A 15,174-nucleotide genomic window follows, 5' to 3' on the forward strand; every position below is an offset into this window, starting at 1 on the left:
TGTTCTCTCTGCTAGAACTACTCTCCCTTCATATCTTCACATCACTTGCTCTCTCACTTCATTAAGGCCTCTTTTCAAATGTCATCTCCTCAAAGAACCCTTCTCTGTCCATTCAATCAAAATAGCTCCCACTTTTGGTTACTCACAATCTCACTAATCTGCTTTTCTTTACTGTCTAAAATCATAAATTCTATTTAATCATTTGTCCATGTATTCATTGGCTTTCTTTCCAACAGTAAGCTCTGTGAGAACAGGAACCTTACCTATTTTGTGCCCTGTTACATATTCCATAGCTCAAACAACTTCTGATACACAGTGAGTGAATATTTAATAAATATTTTAATGAATATTTGAATAAATGAATGAACAAAAAATGATATGGGTTGGGCACGGTGGCTCATGCCTGTAATCCCAGCACTTGGGGAGGCCGAGGTGGGTGGAACATTTGAGGTCAGGAGTTTGAGACAATCTGGCCAACATGGTGAAACCCCATCTCTACTAAAAATACAAAAATTAGCCAGGCGTGGTGTTGGGCTCCTGCAATGTCAGCTACTCAGGAGGCTGAGGCAGGAGAATCGCTCGAACTGAGGAGGTGAAGGTTGCAGTGAGCTGAGATCGTCCCACTGTACTCCAGCCTGGGCGACAGAGGGAGGCTCTGTCTCAAAAAAAGAAAAGAAAAAAAAAAAAAGTATGATAGGTCCATGTACAGATAATTGGAGAGTACAAAAAAAAATAAAAAAAGATCACCTAATTTAAACTTTCAGTTGAAACAGAGTGTAACCAAAGGAGATTTCCCAGAGGAAGGTAAAATGTGAGCTGAGTTTTAAAGGATAATTGGAAGAAAAAGAGGATCCTAGGTCAAAGAAACAGAGATGTGAGGACAGAGGGAAGAAAACACAGCTTAAATACTAACTGCAGGTGATCTGAAATGACTTGACAATAAGTTGAACAGGAAAAAATGGCTTCTCTGTGAGTGGAGAAGTTGAATATAGTCCTAGAAGCTCTATAAATACTTTGAATACCAAAAGCGGTAAAAAACATTGTATTTCTAAAGCCCTCAAAGATGACCAAACTCATGTGGACTTTCTTTCTAACAGAGTTTACAGCAATACAGGAAGTTTAAAATAACATTTATTGGGGAACTCCTCATCTTCAAAATCCTCCGCTTTTGCCCTGTTCACCTCCCTCCCATACACACTCTCCAACTAAGATCTGGCAGAAACTCAGGCCAGTCACCCTTTAGGACATCCAACAACATCCATAATTATAAGCCAGCTTCTCTGATGGGATTAGAGACAGATTCTGTATGGTGAGTTCATCTCACAGTAGCTGTATTTAATAATATCCAGTAATTGCTACTGTTACTACCTGTGTCTTGGCAGATGTTTTAAGTGGTAACCTCCTTCCACCCCTCTCCTCTCTCAGGTGCCACACAATAAATTGATTGTTAGAGATACAATTTCTCATGTATATATTTTTAATGCTGCTACAATTGCCAGCTTAACAGCCACATGTTTTCTGAATTTGCGGGCAGGGGGTGGGGGAATAGTATATGCTGCTTTGTAGCAGGTAAAATGGTCCAAACAAAAAACTATATCCCTGCCCAAGTAGTCTGTAATCCAAAAGCAAGAGTAGGCAAGCTTCAGAACATAGTAGAACAATACCCACACAATACAGGCAGATGGAGTGGCATATGGCCACCACAGCTGGAATATTTTGTAAATGATCCCCAAACCATTGCTAGTCTTTGAACACTTCCCCAGTTCAAAGTACAGAACACCATCTATTATCAACAAACTCCTAAAAGCCAAATGAGATGTTTAAGGTAGCCTTGAGTAAAGGTCATATTCCTAAGTGAGCAGACCTAAAATAGAACGCTTTCTGACATAAAGTAAATTATTACCCATTCACATTACCATCCACCCTCAATGGTAACACATTCTGTACCCTTGTTGTCAGAGGCAAGCACAGTTTATTGACTTTTTGTGATAAGATGCCACTAACCAGTTAACCCAATATTAAATGGATATTTTAGATCAATGTTTTGGGTGGGCAAATAATGGAAAAGGGTGTAGCAATTATTCTCTTGCCTTATATTGACCAACCATTAAAGCCTGGTACTGTTTTTGCCTATTTTGTTTCTAATGTTTAGGAGCAGTAGAGAGGTAAATGGGATATGGTGAAAAGATCATTGAAACTAGGGAGATAAGCTGTAAAATTCTTTTTTTTTTTTTTTTTTTTTTTTTTGAGACGGAGTCTTGCTCTGTAGCCCGGGCTGGAGTGCAGTGGCCGGATCTCAGCTCACTGCAAGCTCCGCCTCCCGGGTTTAGGCCATTCTCCTGCCTCAGCCTCCGGAGTAGCTGGGACTACAGGCGCCCGCCACCTCGCCCGGCTAGTTTTTTGTATTTTTTTTAGTAGAGACGGGGTTTCATGGTGTTAGCCAGGATGGTCTCGATCTCCTGACCTCGTGATCCGCCCGTCTCGGCCTCCCAAAGTGCTGGGATTACAGGCTTGAGCCACCGCGCCCGGCCGCTGTAAAATTCTTAACGGGCCACCACATCTTTCTAAGCTCCACTTTTCTTTGCTATAAAATGGGAATAAATAGTTGTATCTCCTTCACTAGACTGTTTTAAAAATTAAGTAAGATGGTATAGGATCATCCAAATGTTAGAAGTTATTGTGTAACATCCATTGTTTCTGTGTTCTTCTGAATTTCTGAGGAAGCTCTTAAATGACCCTACAAGCACTTTTATATGTTGAGTTTTTTAAAATATGAATTTCCTTTTTAGAATAGCTTTAGATTTACAGAAAAATTATGAAGATAGTATAGAGCATCCATATACCTCACACACAGTTTCACCTATTAACATCTTATATTAGTATGGTATCAATTTGTTACAATTAACCATCTAATATTGATGTATTAATAATTTAAGTCCCAATTTTATCACTGTTTTCTTAGTTTTATCTAACATCCTTTTTCTTCTCTAAGATCTCATGCAAGATACCACAGCCAACCTTAAATAACTAGATTCAGAAAATATAATTAAGGATAGAGTTTACTTGAACACAAGTATTAAAGGTGGCCACTTGGAAACATTGACTCCAAATGAATGGGGTCGGTTCCCAAGTGGAGAAGTTAAGGTTTCACTTAATAGGCAAAGGCAGAGACATTTTAGCAGGAATACATTTTCCGCATAGATCAGTGCATATATTACAGCAATTTGATTGGTTACAGATTGCTACATTCCGAGGAAGCTTATTACTTCAGAAGGAGGGGCAGTGATCTGAGGGAGTCTTATCTTCGGTGCTGTTTGGTCTTAACGGTTTTTTTTTTTGAGACAGAGTCCCACTCTGTCACCCAGGCTGGAGCGCAATGGTGTGATCACAGCTCACTGCAAGCTCCGTCTCCCGGGTTCAAGCGGATTCTGTTGCCTCAGCCTCCTGAGTAGCTGGGACTACAGGCACATGCCAACACGCTCAGCTAATTTTTGTATTTTTAGTAGAGACAGGGTTTTACCATGTTGGCCAGCCTGGTCTCAAACTCCTGACCTCATGATCCACCCACCTTGGCCTCCCAAAGTGCTAGGATTACAGGCGTGAGCCACCATGCCTGGTCTTAACTATTTATGGGGGAAAAAAAGCAGAAGTTGCTACTTCATGTCATGTGACTCAGGCTGCAGAGCCACATCCCTCTCAAGGGTCAGAATAATTTAAAGTTTCAACAGTTTTAAGTATGAATTATTCTATTTCACCCCACATTACATTTAACTGACATGTCTCCATAAGCTACTTTAGCTTGTGACATTTTCTCTGACTTCCCTTGGTTTTGATGACATTGACAGATTTGGGGAGTACTGCTCAAGTTTTTTATAAGATGCCCCTCTAATGGACTTTGATGTTTCTCTCAAGATTACACTGAGGATATGGGTTTGGGGAAGGAAGATTACAGATGCAAAGTGTCATTTTCATCACATCAAATGAAGGGCACATACTATCAACATGATTTATGACTGTTGTTGTTGACCTTGATTACCTGGTTGAGGTAGTATTTTTCAGGTTTCTCCAGTGTAAATTTACCTCTTTCCATATTATATTCTTTGGAGAAAGTCACCATTTGCAGCTCACAATTAAGGAATGATAAGTTATGCTCCCTGCATCTGGTTTTGTTTTTATCAAACAAAAGTAACATTTCCATGGGGCAGAACTTGCCCACTTGCAATAGAGAGAATATTGGGGCTAAACAATATTTCTAAAGAGTTGGCATAAACTTACTCTTTTGTTAGAAGAAAAACTATAGTAAGAGTTGTTTCCTGTTCCTTGCCTTGAAGATCATAAGCTCCTGCTTTTCCTTTAAGATAATTTTTATCTTAAAGGAAAAAAAAAAGTTTGTTAGGTTTGCCATTGAAAGCTTGAGGGGGCCTGTCTTCTTCGTATACTCCTGTATTTTCCTTCCTTTTACTTTCTTACCAGTATCTTCTTTAAAAGAAGAGCTCATACATTCATTTCTTCTTTTAGAACTTTCCACAATACTACTGCAAATATGTTGTCTGTATAATTTTCTGAGATTAAAAAAATTAGAATCCAAAACTTCTCTCTGAGGGAATATTACCTTTAAAGTTCAGGGAGGCATCAGAATCAAAGCAAAATCTACAATTTACTTCCTTACAACAAATTCTGGGAAGATAAAACTAGTAAGATACAAAAGGAAAAATCCGTTTCAAACTGGTAATAAATATGCTGTAATAAGCAGAAAAAGGAAAACATGAGGAAGTCATGAAAAAAGTTACTTTGTTTACAACAGTTGCATTTCCCTAAACCTCAGCAATATTGGGCAGCCAAAATCACTAGATCTTTGTATCTCAAACTTTCCTAAGCAAACTTCAATTCTCAGAATACTAGTCTCTGAGGCAGAATAAAAACACAATAAACATACAAATACACACAGTGAAATCTGACACAAGAAATTTAGAAAAATTAAACTAAGTCATCAATATTTTGTTTTAAAAGAAAGCTGTGTAGAGGTAAGCAACATTTTTCTAACGATAGTCAGGTGAATACACTGTTCTTGTATCTTCTCTAACAAAAACATACACATATCAGGGAGAGAAATTTAGCACTTGGCTAACAAACCATTGAAACAATTTCTTTTTTAACAACAAAAACAAAACAAAATAAAAACAAAAATCCACCAAGATTAACAGCTTCTTTAGACAAAGGCAATACAGCATAGAGGATAAAATATTACTTTTGGAACTAGAAAGACTTGGGTTTAAATTATAGCTTCTCCACTTACTCACTATATGGTCCTAGATGAGTTATTTAACTTCCCTGAATCTCAGTTTCCTTATTTGTGAAATAGACACATTAGTGCCTACCTTGTGTGTCCTTATTACAATTAGAGATAAGGGAGTTAGAAACATAGCGAACAGTCTAACTGATACATAGCAGGCTCTGAATTAGAGAAAGAGAAGACGCTATCCCTATCTTCACCTGCTTAATAATCTAATAGAAGAAATGGAGATTAACCAAGGAATAGCAAAAATAAATGTAAAATTATCAAAATAATAAATTCTACAAAATGACTCAGAATTATTGAGGTATCATGGGAACTACACGGCTGGGAAAAGAAGTGTCTATTCTGTCATGGTGAATGGTAGTTTCATAAATTTTCTTTGTTTTTAGAGTTACCTTGATTTTAAAAATTATAATGTTTAAACAGCTAAGGAACAGATAAGCTGCGAGATATAAATCATAATTTCACTAACTGAATGTATTTTCTCACTTTCTCACAGTTTTTTTCCCTTGGAAACACTGGGAAGGGACATAGGGTGGCATGAGTGAACACTAGATCCCCGTATACTCCTCATGGAGATCCCGCCATTATGGGTTAAAAATAGAAGCTGTTGAATTGGTGAACTGGATGTAGTTAAAGCCCCACTGTAATTAGTGCAGGAGCCCCACAGATTGTTAATGAGGCTGTTTGAATTAGCACCTGCTCCTGCAAGGATCTGTTGTGAGCCCCTTGGCAATCAGGTCCCTTGGGTCAGTAAGAAGGAAATGGGAGTGGAGGGAGGGGTTCCCTGGGCTGTCTTGTAGGTGTTTTCTGAGAGTCTCTGAATCAATTTTATTTTATTTATTTTATTGGAATCACTATGTGCAAAAGGCTGGGCCAGATGTTAAAGGAGACGTAAAGGTGAGACACACCACTTTCCCCCCAAGAACTCACACAGAGGGGCAAGACATTTACACAAGTAACAATTCTCCAAAGCATCTATGAAGCAACGCGGTTCAGCAAGAGAACTCTGACCTGGGAGTAAATCGTGGTCCTTCTACTTTCTAGCTGTGTGATTTTGCAAAGTTGTGCAATCTTTCAAATCCTCAGTTTCCTTATCTGTAAAATCAGGATTATTGGACATTTATGAGGAATAAATGATAGCCATGAGTGAAGTGGGCAGTGTATCACTGGGTGAATCGTAGGTATTCAATAATTAAATTGACTGCAAAATCAAATAAATGCAAAAATGGAAGAAATACCAATGAAATGCTTTGGAACTCCAATGGAGGAAGGTGTCATATCACGAAAAACTTTTGGGAGGTGGTATGTGAGATGAACCTTATAGGAGTTGTCTGATTTTAAAAGGAGGCAATGTAGCTGGGGAAAAAGATTCCCAGGGAGAGATGGCATAAGCAAAAGCATGACAGCAGGAAAATCTGTGACACTCCAACTAGTAGATGTGCTTTTTCCTTAAGTTGTAGTTACATAGACTATAAGTCAGTCTCCAACCTCAAAAAGCTCATAGTCTAGTGGGGAGACAGACACACAACTGAAATTGACAAAGCAATGTGACACCAGTTGTGATACAGGACAGCAAAGGTGCTGTGGGAATCCAGAGGAAGCCCACTTGGATCAGTTGGGCTAGTGCTGACCGTGTGGTATATCAGAAGATGAAGAAGATGTGCTGAGATTCTAGAGGATGATAGAGAAAATGTTGGGCACATGGCCCATGCTTAGTAGAAATGCCAGGCATAACATTATGCTAGGCACACAGGATGGGACCTAGGAGGTGAAAAACAGGATGAGAACGAAAACTGAGTTGGTAGCACTGAAAGGATAAGAACAGTGACCAGGGAAGAAGCAGGAATAAGAGAGAAAAATGGCTGAATTCTAGAGCTTAAAGGTGGAGCCATTTAGTACTATAATGAAGCCTGAAATCAGTTGTGAACCTAGGTGGCTGAAATTGAGGAGAAGGGAGTCAGTGGAGATTAAGAGCACAAAGATTACTGGCAGTAAGCAACTTGAAATATCACTGTTGTCTGATGATGACCCAGAAGGCAGAGATACAAGGAAGCCTATGTGGAAAAGAAAAAGTCAATAAGCCAAGTCTAAAAATCACTCTAAAAGAAGGAATTGTGTCCTGAAGGGCAATAGATGGCTTTGGTATTTGAAATGTGCTAGCTACTGACTGCTGAGCACCAGTTTTATGCCAGGCACTTTAGATTCATTATGGTATCTCCAATTGTGTTGGTTAGGATATTGGTTAGGTTGCTGTGAAAGGAAGGTCCAAAATAACTGTGACCAAAATAAGACAGAAGCTTATTCCTCTGTCATGTAAAAGTCTGAGTATGTGGTCCATGGCTGCTATGACAACACACATAATCATCAAGGTTTCAAAGGCTTTCTGTTTTGTTGTCCTGCCAATTTCTATCTCAGCTCCCACCATTACAGTTCCATGACATCTGCATTCCTGTTAGATGAAAGGGCAGTAGATAGCATGGCCCAGAATCACTAAGAGTGACCAACATTCAAGGGTAGGAGGATTAGATTCCCCTCCTGGTAAGGGAGTGACAAGGTCACAATGCTGAAGAGCAGGTGGGTAGGAAGATACTGTTGTAGCCATATTTAGAAAATACAATCTGCCACACATGACAATAAATGACCTTTAACAGAATGCAGCTCTGCTTAATAAATATGAATAATCTTCAGACCAAATGGCCATGAATAATATTGATTCCATTTACTCATTTCACTCCATTTAATCCATAGAATAACCCTGTAAGGTCAGTTTAATCACACTCCCATTTTATAGATAAAGGAAGTAGGTATCTTGCCCAAGATCCCCAAGGCAGTTGTGGAGCTGGGATTTGAACCCCAACCTGTTTGACTCTCAAGCTGGAATTATTTGCTGGCATGACACAGCCTCTCATGAAGCTTGACATCCAGAAAGAATACAACAGAAAAGAAATATTTTCCTTGCTTATCACAAGGACTCAATAAATATTTGTTGAATTGAACTAAATTAGATGAAACTCCTACAGTGGAATCTTAGGAACAAAATCTGAAAGATATATGTTAAAGTCAGCTATGACAGAAATAGAGTAAATTCTCACTTAACATCATCAATAGTTTCTTGGAAATTGCAACTTTAAGTGAAATTACATATAAGGAAATGAATTTGGCCATAGGCTAATTGATGCAAACAAGGATTTCATTCCTACAGCATATTTCTGGTCACAAAAACATCACTAAACTTCTAAATAAAGACTGAAACACTTCTAATATTAAAAATTGAAACAAATGTGAACTACACATACATTTAAGAAAGGTTAATAAAAACAAATAAGATAATTATTTACCCATTTTTTCCAGTTCAAGGTCGCAGGTGGCTGGAGCCTTTCTCGGCAGCTCAGGGTGCAAGGCGGGAAGTAGTCCTGGATAGGATGCCAATCCCTCATAGGGCTATGCACACACACACCCCCACACTCACTCACACTGGGACCATTTATACATGCCAATTCACCCAACATGAACAGCTTTGGGATGTGGAAGGAAACCGGGGTACCTGGAGAAAACCCATGCAGACACAGGGAGAATATCAAACTCCACATGGACAGTGGACCCAACTGGGAGTCAATTTTTTTTTCTCATCAATGTTATAATAAAATGACATCGAATGAAATGACATTATTCGAGGACCTGCTATACATGAACCAGCTAATAAAGCAAGTTCTCTGTGAATGCTGTTTTTTCATTTACCGGTATCCACAGAAAAAATACTTCTTAAAAATACGTATTTCCATTCTAAAAGGATTTAAGGGATGTGTGTTAGATTAGAAATGCCAGTAAAATGAAATAGTACTCAGAGATTTTGGTTGTCAGCATGTTGGAAATGCCCAGTGAATGGTAGCCATAGCCAGCTGGGTTCTGTTTGTGGATCTGCTTCTCACAAGCGGTGTGAATTTGAGCAGATCACTGAGCTTCTTTAGACCTGACTTTCCTCAGTAAAATGAGAAGGATAATACCAACAATTTCTAAGGTCCTTTCCAGCGCTAAAACCTACATGAAGACTGAGTACTCTTTCTCTTATCATTTCCTGCATATCATGATTGGCTCAGTTATTTTCTACTACAAAGCAATTAATTATCTAGTCTATTAAGTGCAAACGACAACTGTTAACGAGCAACTAAGAATAGTTAAAACTGTGAGAGCAAAGGATCTAATCAAATGTTTCTGAACATATGCTCATGGGCTTACTTGAGAATAGCACTTATTCATTGTTCACATTAAAATCTCGGGATGAAATATTAGAGATTGCACAAATTTTGTTATATCCATAACAGTCAATAAAAGTATTATACAATGTAACTTTACTCTGACAGTGGAATACATTTACTTCACAGCCATGTAATGTAGATCTTTTTAAAAAGTACCTCATCATGCTTTGATGTTCAGTTTTTCTAACTCCTGCTTCCTTAAAGTTCAATACTGGAATCGTTTTGGTTCCCACCCCACCCCCAACCCGCTCAAAACTATCCCAATAACCACGATCCACCCACCCCCACATATAAACATACACAAGGCCAAGCTGCTTTGGATGCTCCTGCTCTGCACTCCAGAAGTCCCTCTTGCTTCCTTCTGTGTTGGTACTTGTTACACTGTATTGTCATTGTCTGTCATTTCCTCATCTACAGTCTCCTCAAGCTGTGATCATCTCAAGAACAGAAGACAACTCTACTGCCAGGGCTTAGAGTGAAGCGTGGTCTTAGTAGGTGCTCAATGAATTCTTGTTAAATGACTGCAGTTCCTTTGTTCCCCCTTAGGAGATGTTGAAATGAATACAAGGCATGTTCTATCTTATGTCAAGTTCCCAAATTCTTCAAATAGCCATAATTTCACATAAGCCAATTCTTATGTTGGTGTGCATAGTTGGAGTTTGTTTTGAATGTGCCCAATGCAGAGTTGAAAGGGGAAAGAGAAGCAACTAGTATTAAGCAGCTACTTTACATATTTTTTCCAATAACAGTAAAAATCGTCATCTTCATAATAACCTATAAGGTAAGTACTATTATTTCTATTAAATACAAACTGAGGATCAGAGAGAAAAAGGAACTTGCCAGATATCATGGTATCATGCAGCTCCTGAATAACAGAGGTGGAATTCGTCTGACTCTAATACTACACAGCACTCCACAGGGAGGAGCAGGGCTAGGGGTGTGGGTGGAGACTCACTCTCACTCTCTGAAACCTGTCTTTTAAAATCGACCTGTCCCCTACATCTATGCTTACTAACCCTGAATTTTAGCTCTTTACACGTCGGTTCAGCAGCAAGTGCTCCCCACCATAACTAATACCTCTATTCCTCACCACTCATTATTTGGGCCATGGATTTTATATGGATGCCATTGTTAAGTTGTTCTCATTAAGAGAGAAATAGGGCGGGACAGGGGAGGGGTGTGACAAATCAAATCCTCAGGTCAGATCAACCAGATTAACAAAGAAGCACAGCTGCTCTTATAATTAAGGTGCACAATGAGCTGGTAATGCCTTTGTGTGAAGATTTGGGACTTTTAAAGAAAAATAACATTGTCCTTAATACAGGAATTGCCTTTCTAAGGAAGAAAGTAAGTTTCCATGCTCTTACTGATTGCTTTGTTACATGAAGTTGACTATTCTAGAGCCACAATATGACTAGTAATTGTAAAACTGTAGATTTTACACTTTTACAAATTTGGGCAAAATGATCACAGATACTATTTATGGTTTGTATTGGGAAGGAACATAAATTAACAATTTGCTTTGGAGATTTTTAACATAATTCCAAAACACTTACTTTAAAATAGTTAATACTATGCTAATAAAGTTAATATTTTAATTATGTACATATATGTATACACTCATATACATACCTGAGTTAGCCTAACAATTTTTTCAACTGATGAGAAACTTTTTTTCCTATTACATGGTTCTTAATTCTATGATGATGTACCCTTTTGATAAAATTTTTCATAAGTGGTATTACCTTAATATATTTGATTCCTAGACCTTTCTTAGATTACTTCTGAAATATCAATAAGATAAACAGAAATTATAAGATTGGAGATGTATTTTTAAAGTCTCTATGTGGAGTTTTTCAATTGTTTTTGAAAGAGCTAATAAATCCAGAGAATAGATTAAATCATTGAATATAACAAATAAAATGTACAGTAAAGTCCTATGTATGCCAGATTTTTTATTTTGAAGACTTTGTTGCTGAGCTGATTTTGGAAAAGTTAAAGATGAAAGAATTAATCATTATATGTCTTGTGTCTGGATTTAACTTCCGTTTTAGTAATATGAGCATATGTAAATGCTACATGGATTTCTTTTAAATGGGGACAGCTTCCCACTATGAATTATGACAGGTCATACATTTACATAACCTTTTAGTGTTAAATAACAATATGTTTATATATCAATATAAGGAACACGTACTAAAATCTTTATATTAGAATGTGACAAAGAACTTAAAATTTGTTTAATTTGTGATCATTTTTACCAGGGACTGTTCTTAATGCTTTCTGTTTGTTAACTTATTTAATCCTCAGAACAAACCCCATGAAGACAGCTCTAATATTATGCCTATCTTACAGATGAGAAAACTGAGGCACAAAGAGGTTAAGTACCTCACCCAGCATCACAGAGTTACTAAGTGGTAGAGTTGTGAATCAAACCAAGACAGGCTTTAGAGCCCATGCCGTTACCCACCACACTAAACAGCCAAATTAGAATCCCTGTAGAGGTGATTTAAGTACTAAGATGGTTATAAAGAGCAAAAGTTGCTACAGGGTTGTGTCTAAATCATTAAAAACAATAGTGTGCATCCAGTTTTTGTACATATGCCTACCAGTGTTAGGCTACGTGCTTTAAATGATCCCTCGCATTTAATCCTCACAACCACACTATGATATGTAAATTTAGGCAACTTACTTAACTTTCCTATTTAAGTCTCAGTTTCCTCATCAGCTGACATGGGGAAGATATTCTAGAGTGATTAGCACAGTATCTAGCACAAAGTAAAGTCTTAATAAATGTCAGCTGTTAATATCATTACTGTTTTTAGGCTTTCGAAAGATCAAGCAGCTTGTTCAAGATGACATATCTTAAAGAGGAAAGAACTAAGATTTGATTAAGACTATATTAATCATATATTAATGATTAATTAATGGTTAAGACTATATTCTTTACTATGCTAAACTGCACTGAATTTTTGCCTGCTGGCCTTTGCCACAATGCTTTGCTCATTGTAGGTATTTTGATAATAATTAGAGATAGTGATACATTAAAACTAATCTGTTTTATTTTAATTCTAAAATAATAAACATTTACTACTGCTTTTTTTTTAAAAAAACACAGGCAAAAGGGAAATATAGATCATGCATAATCTCACCTTCCAAAATAACCAGTTACCCTTTCAAAAAACAGGATCATTCTGAAGATACAATTTTGTGAACTGCTTTTCTCACTTTGAAATATATTGTGAACATCTTTTCATGTTGATATTCATCAACTGTATCATTCCTAATGTCTCCAGAATATTCCATTGTATGATCAGTCCCCTTTATTGACTGATGTGAAAAATTAGTCAACAAAGATGTTCACAATATCATGTTGACTGATAGAAAAGTTATAAATAGTATTTATAATTTTTCCATATTTCAAAGAACGCTACAGCAAATAATCATAGAGTCAAATCTTTGAACATGTTAATGATTATTTCCTTAAAATAAATTTATAAAAGTGGAACTACTGGATCAAAGGATTTGAGTTAGCAGAATTTTGAGTTGGTATATCCCCAACTGCTCAGGAACAAAATTCCTTTGTATTACATAACCAAAGAAGATTGTAGGAAAAAAGTTCTTATAGCCATCAGTGATTGTTCAATTTTAAGGCTGCTCTAAGAAACTTGAATTGCATGAGATAGTCCATGGAAAGTGAATAGCGCTTGGCATAGTGTCAATAACATAGCGATTATTACAATGAAACCATCATCAAATTTGTTCCATTTGTCATCCAAAATCTTTTTACTACCTAGGATTCCTCTTTAGTTTGTTTGGGCCTATTTGAAGTTCTGAATCTTGCTCAAGTCTTAAAAACAGGGAAAGCTTGAGAATGCTGAGAATTGTGAGGTAAAGCAATAGGCTAGGGGTCAGGAGAAATTTTATAATTTTTCCTCCTGATTCTTTTGTAATCTGGGGCAGGTCTTTTCTGGACCTCAGAGCCTTCACCTATAAAGAGACACTGGATAAGATGATCTCTTTACTATTTCCATTCTAACTCTTGATACGAAGCTTACTTTAGCCCAATAATTTTTACTGATACCTGTACTTCCTGTATTTTGAATCAAGTTAGATTTGCTTTAGTCAATAGCGGCCATTCTCAACAATTCAACTGTGAGTTTCTCAGCCCTAGGAGTGGACTTTCATGAAGGTCAAAGAGGGCCAAAGAAGCTACTTTTTCCATTTTTCATGATCATCCCATTACCTACCACAGAACTAATGTTGTGTTATTCAAGCATCTAGCGTGGTTTAAAAGGCCACAGAGTAATGGAAGGGCCAGTAACTATTTTTACCTGAAATCAGAACTCACAAAGGACTTTGGCATTTCGTTTGGGTCAACTGTTTCCATTTCTCACTTTACTTTGGACATATCTTAGACACCAAACAGCCAAACATGACTTGAAGGATCTACTTAAGGTGTCTACATTCCCTGCCAAAGACAAGCCACCTTCTTCATGCTCCCCTCCCCAAAGGTTAAGATTTATTCTAAGGGTTCTGAATTGGTCACATTTATAAACCCCCTGGGCCCGGCACAGCAATTAACATTGGTCCAAACGGTGTCAGTGAACTTTAGCTTCAAAGAAGCTACCTCATTTAAAATTTAAGCAGACCACAGGTAGCAGCATTGGAGGAAAGAGAGGAGACTTTCTCCTTCAACATTTTGAGCACACTGGAATGCTAACCCCCGAGGTAGGCGCCAGGGCCACCACAGGAACCTGACTCGCAGGAGTCATCCTCCGTCTCTACGCGAAGCGCCCCCTCGAGGTGGCCAGGGGGTGGCGGCGGCAACGGTGGCGGAGCCTCAGAGCGAGCTAGAGAGCTAGCGCAGTGAGATTCTGCGGACGTCTTCCCGCCAGCTGTGCCCCACCCAGCCCAGCCTCCGCCGCCTCGGGCCGAATCGCCCGGCGGGGAAGATGCGCCTCAAGAATCAGGTAGAAGCGCCTCGGCGCAGGCCCCGCACCCCCGACTCCGCCCGCCCTCTGTTACGGACGCCCGCCGGGCCACGTGGTCGCGACTGGCTTCTCCCAGCGGCCAGCCTGGCCACCCTGACTCCCAGGGAGGGGGAGAGGGCCCTTGCAAGAAGATCCTGCCCCCGCGCTGCCCAGACCCGAGGGCTCCTGGCGACACTATCCGCCGCCCATCTGGCGGCTCTGGCCCCTCAGGTCCGGGTCACACCCCTGCCGGCCTCCTGAGACTTCCCGGCCCCAGGGGAGACAACCGAAACTTGGGTTGACACGCGTCCCCTCCCCGGCGACAGTCGACCCCACAGCAGCCCCGCGCCACTCCTCTCTGCGCCTTTTCGGAGTTGTCCTCGAGGTGGCTTTGTTGAACGTACTGGTGGCGCCAAAAAGTCCAGGCAGCTTCGGGCGATCAGGGCCCCGAGGCGCTGGGCGCGCTGGCTTGGATCCTCAGAGGTTCCCTCTGTGTGACTTTCGCTAATTGTCACACAGGGAGGGCAGCACCCTCCCCTGTCTTTCCTCTATTACACCCCGCTGTGGACGTGGGACTTGGGTTTTTCTAGACGAGATTAAGAAGGCGCCTGTGTTACACTAAGCAGTGCTCATGTTTAGCTGAGGA

The 15,174-nt window shown here is 39.2% G+C and overlaps 1 protein-coding gene across 2 annotated transcripts in view; it reads left to right on the forward strand.

Annotated features, from left to right (window-relative positions):
- Positions 1–14,359: 14,359 nt before the first annotated feature.
- Positions 14,360–15,174, forward strand: part of ELAVL4 (ELAV like RNA binding protein 4) — a 154,417-nt gene continuing 153,602 nt past the window's right edge. For both annotated transcript variants that reach the window (XM_050802341.1, XM_050802374.1), the window contains exon 1: positions 14,360–14,528. In XM_050802341.1, coding sequence (XP_050658298.1) covers positions 14,511–14,528 — 18 coding nt within the window. In that variant the 5' untranslated portion in view covers positions 14,360–14,510. The remainder of the gene's footprint in view (positions 14,529–15,174) is intronic.

The sequence above is a fragment of the Macaca thibetana genome, chromosome 1 (genome assembly GCF_024542745.1).
Source record: "Macaca thibetana thibetana isolate TM-01 chromosome 1, ASM2454274v1, whole genome shotgun sequence".
NCBI lineage: Eukaryota > Metazoa > Chordata > Mammalia > Primates > Cercopithecidae > Macaca > Macaca thibetana.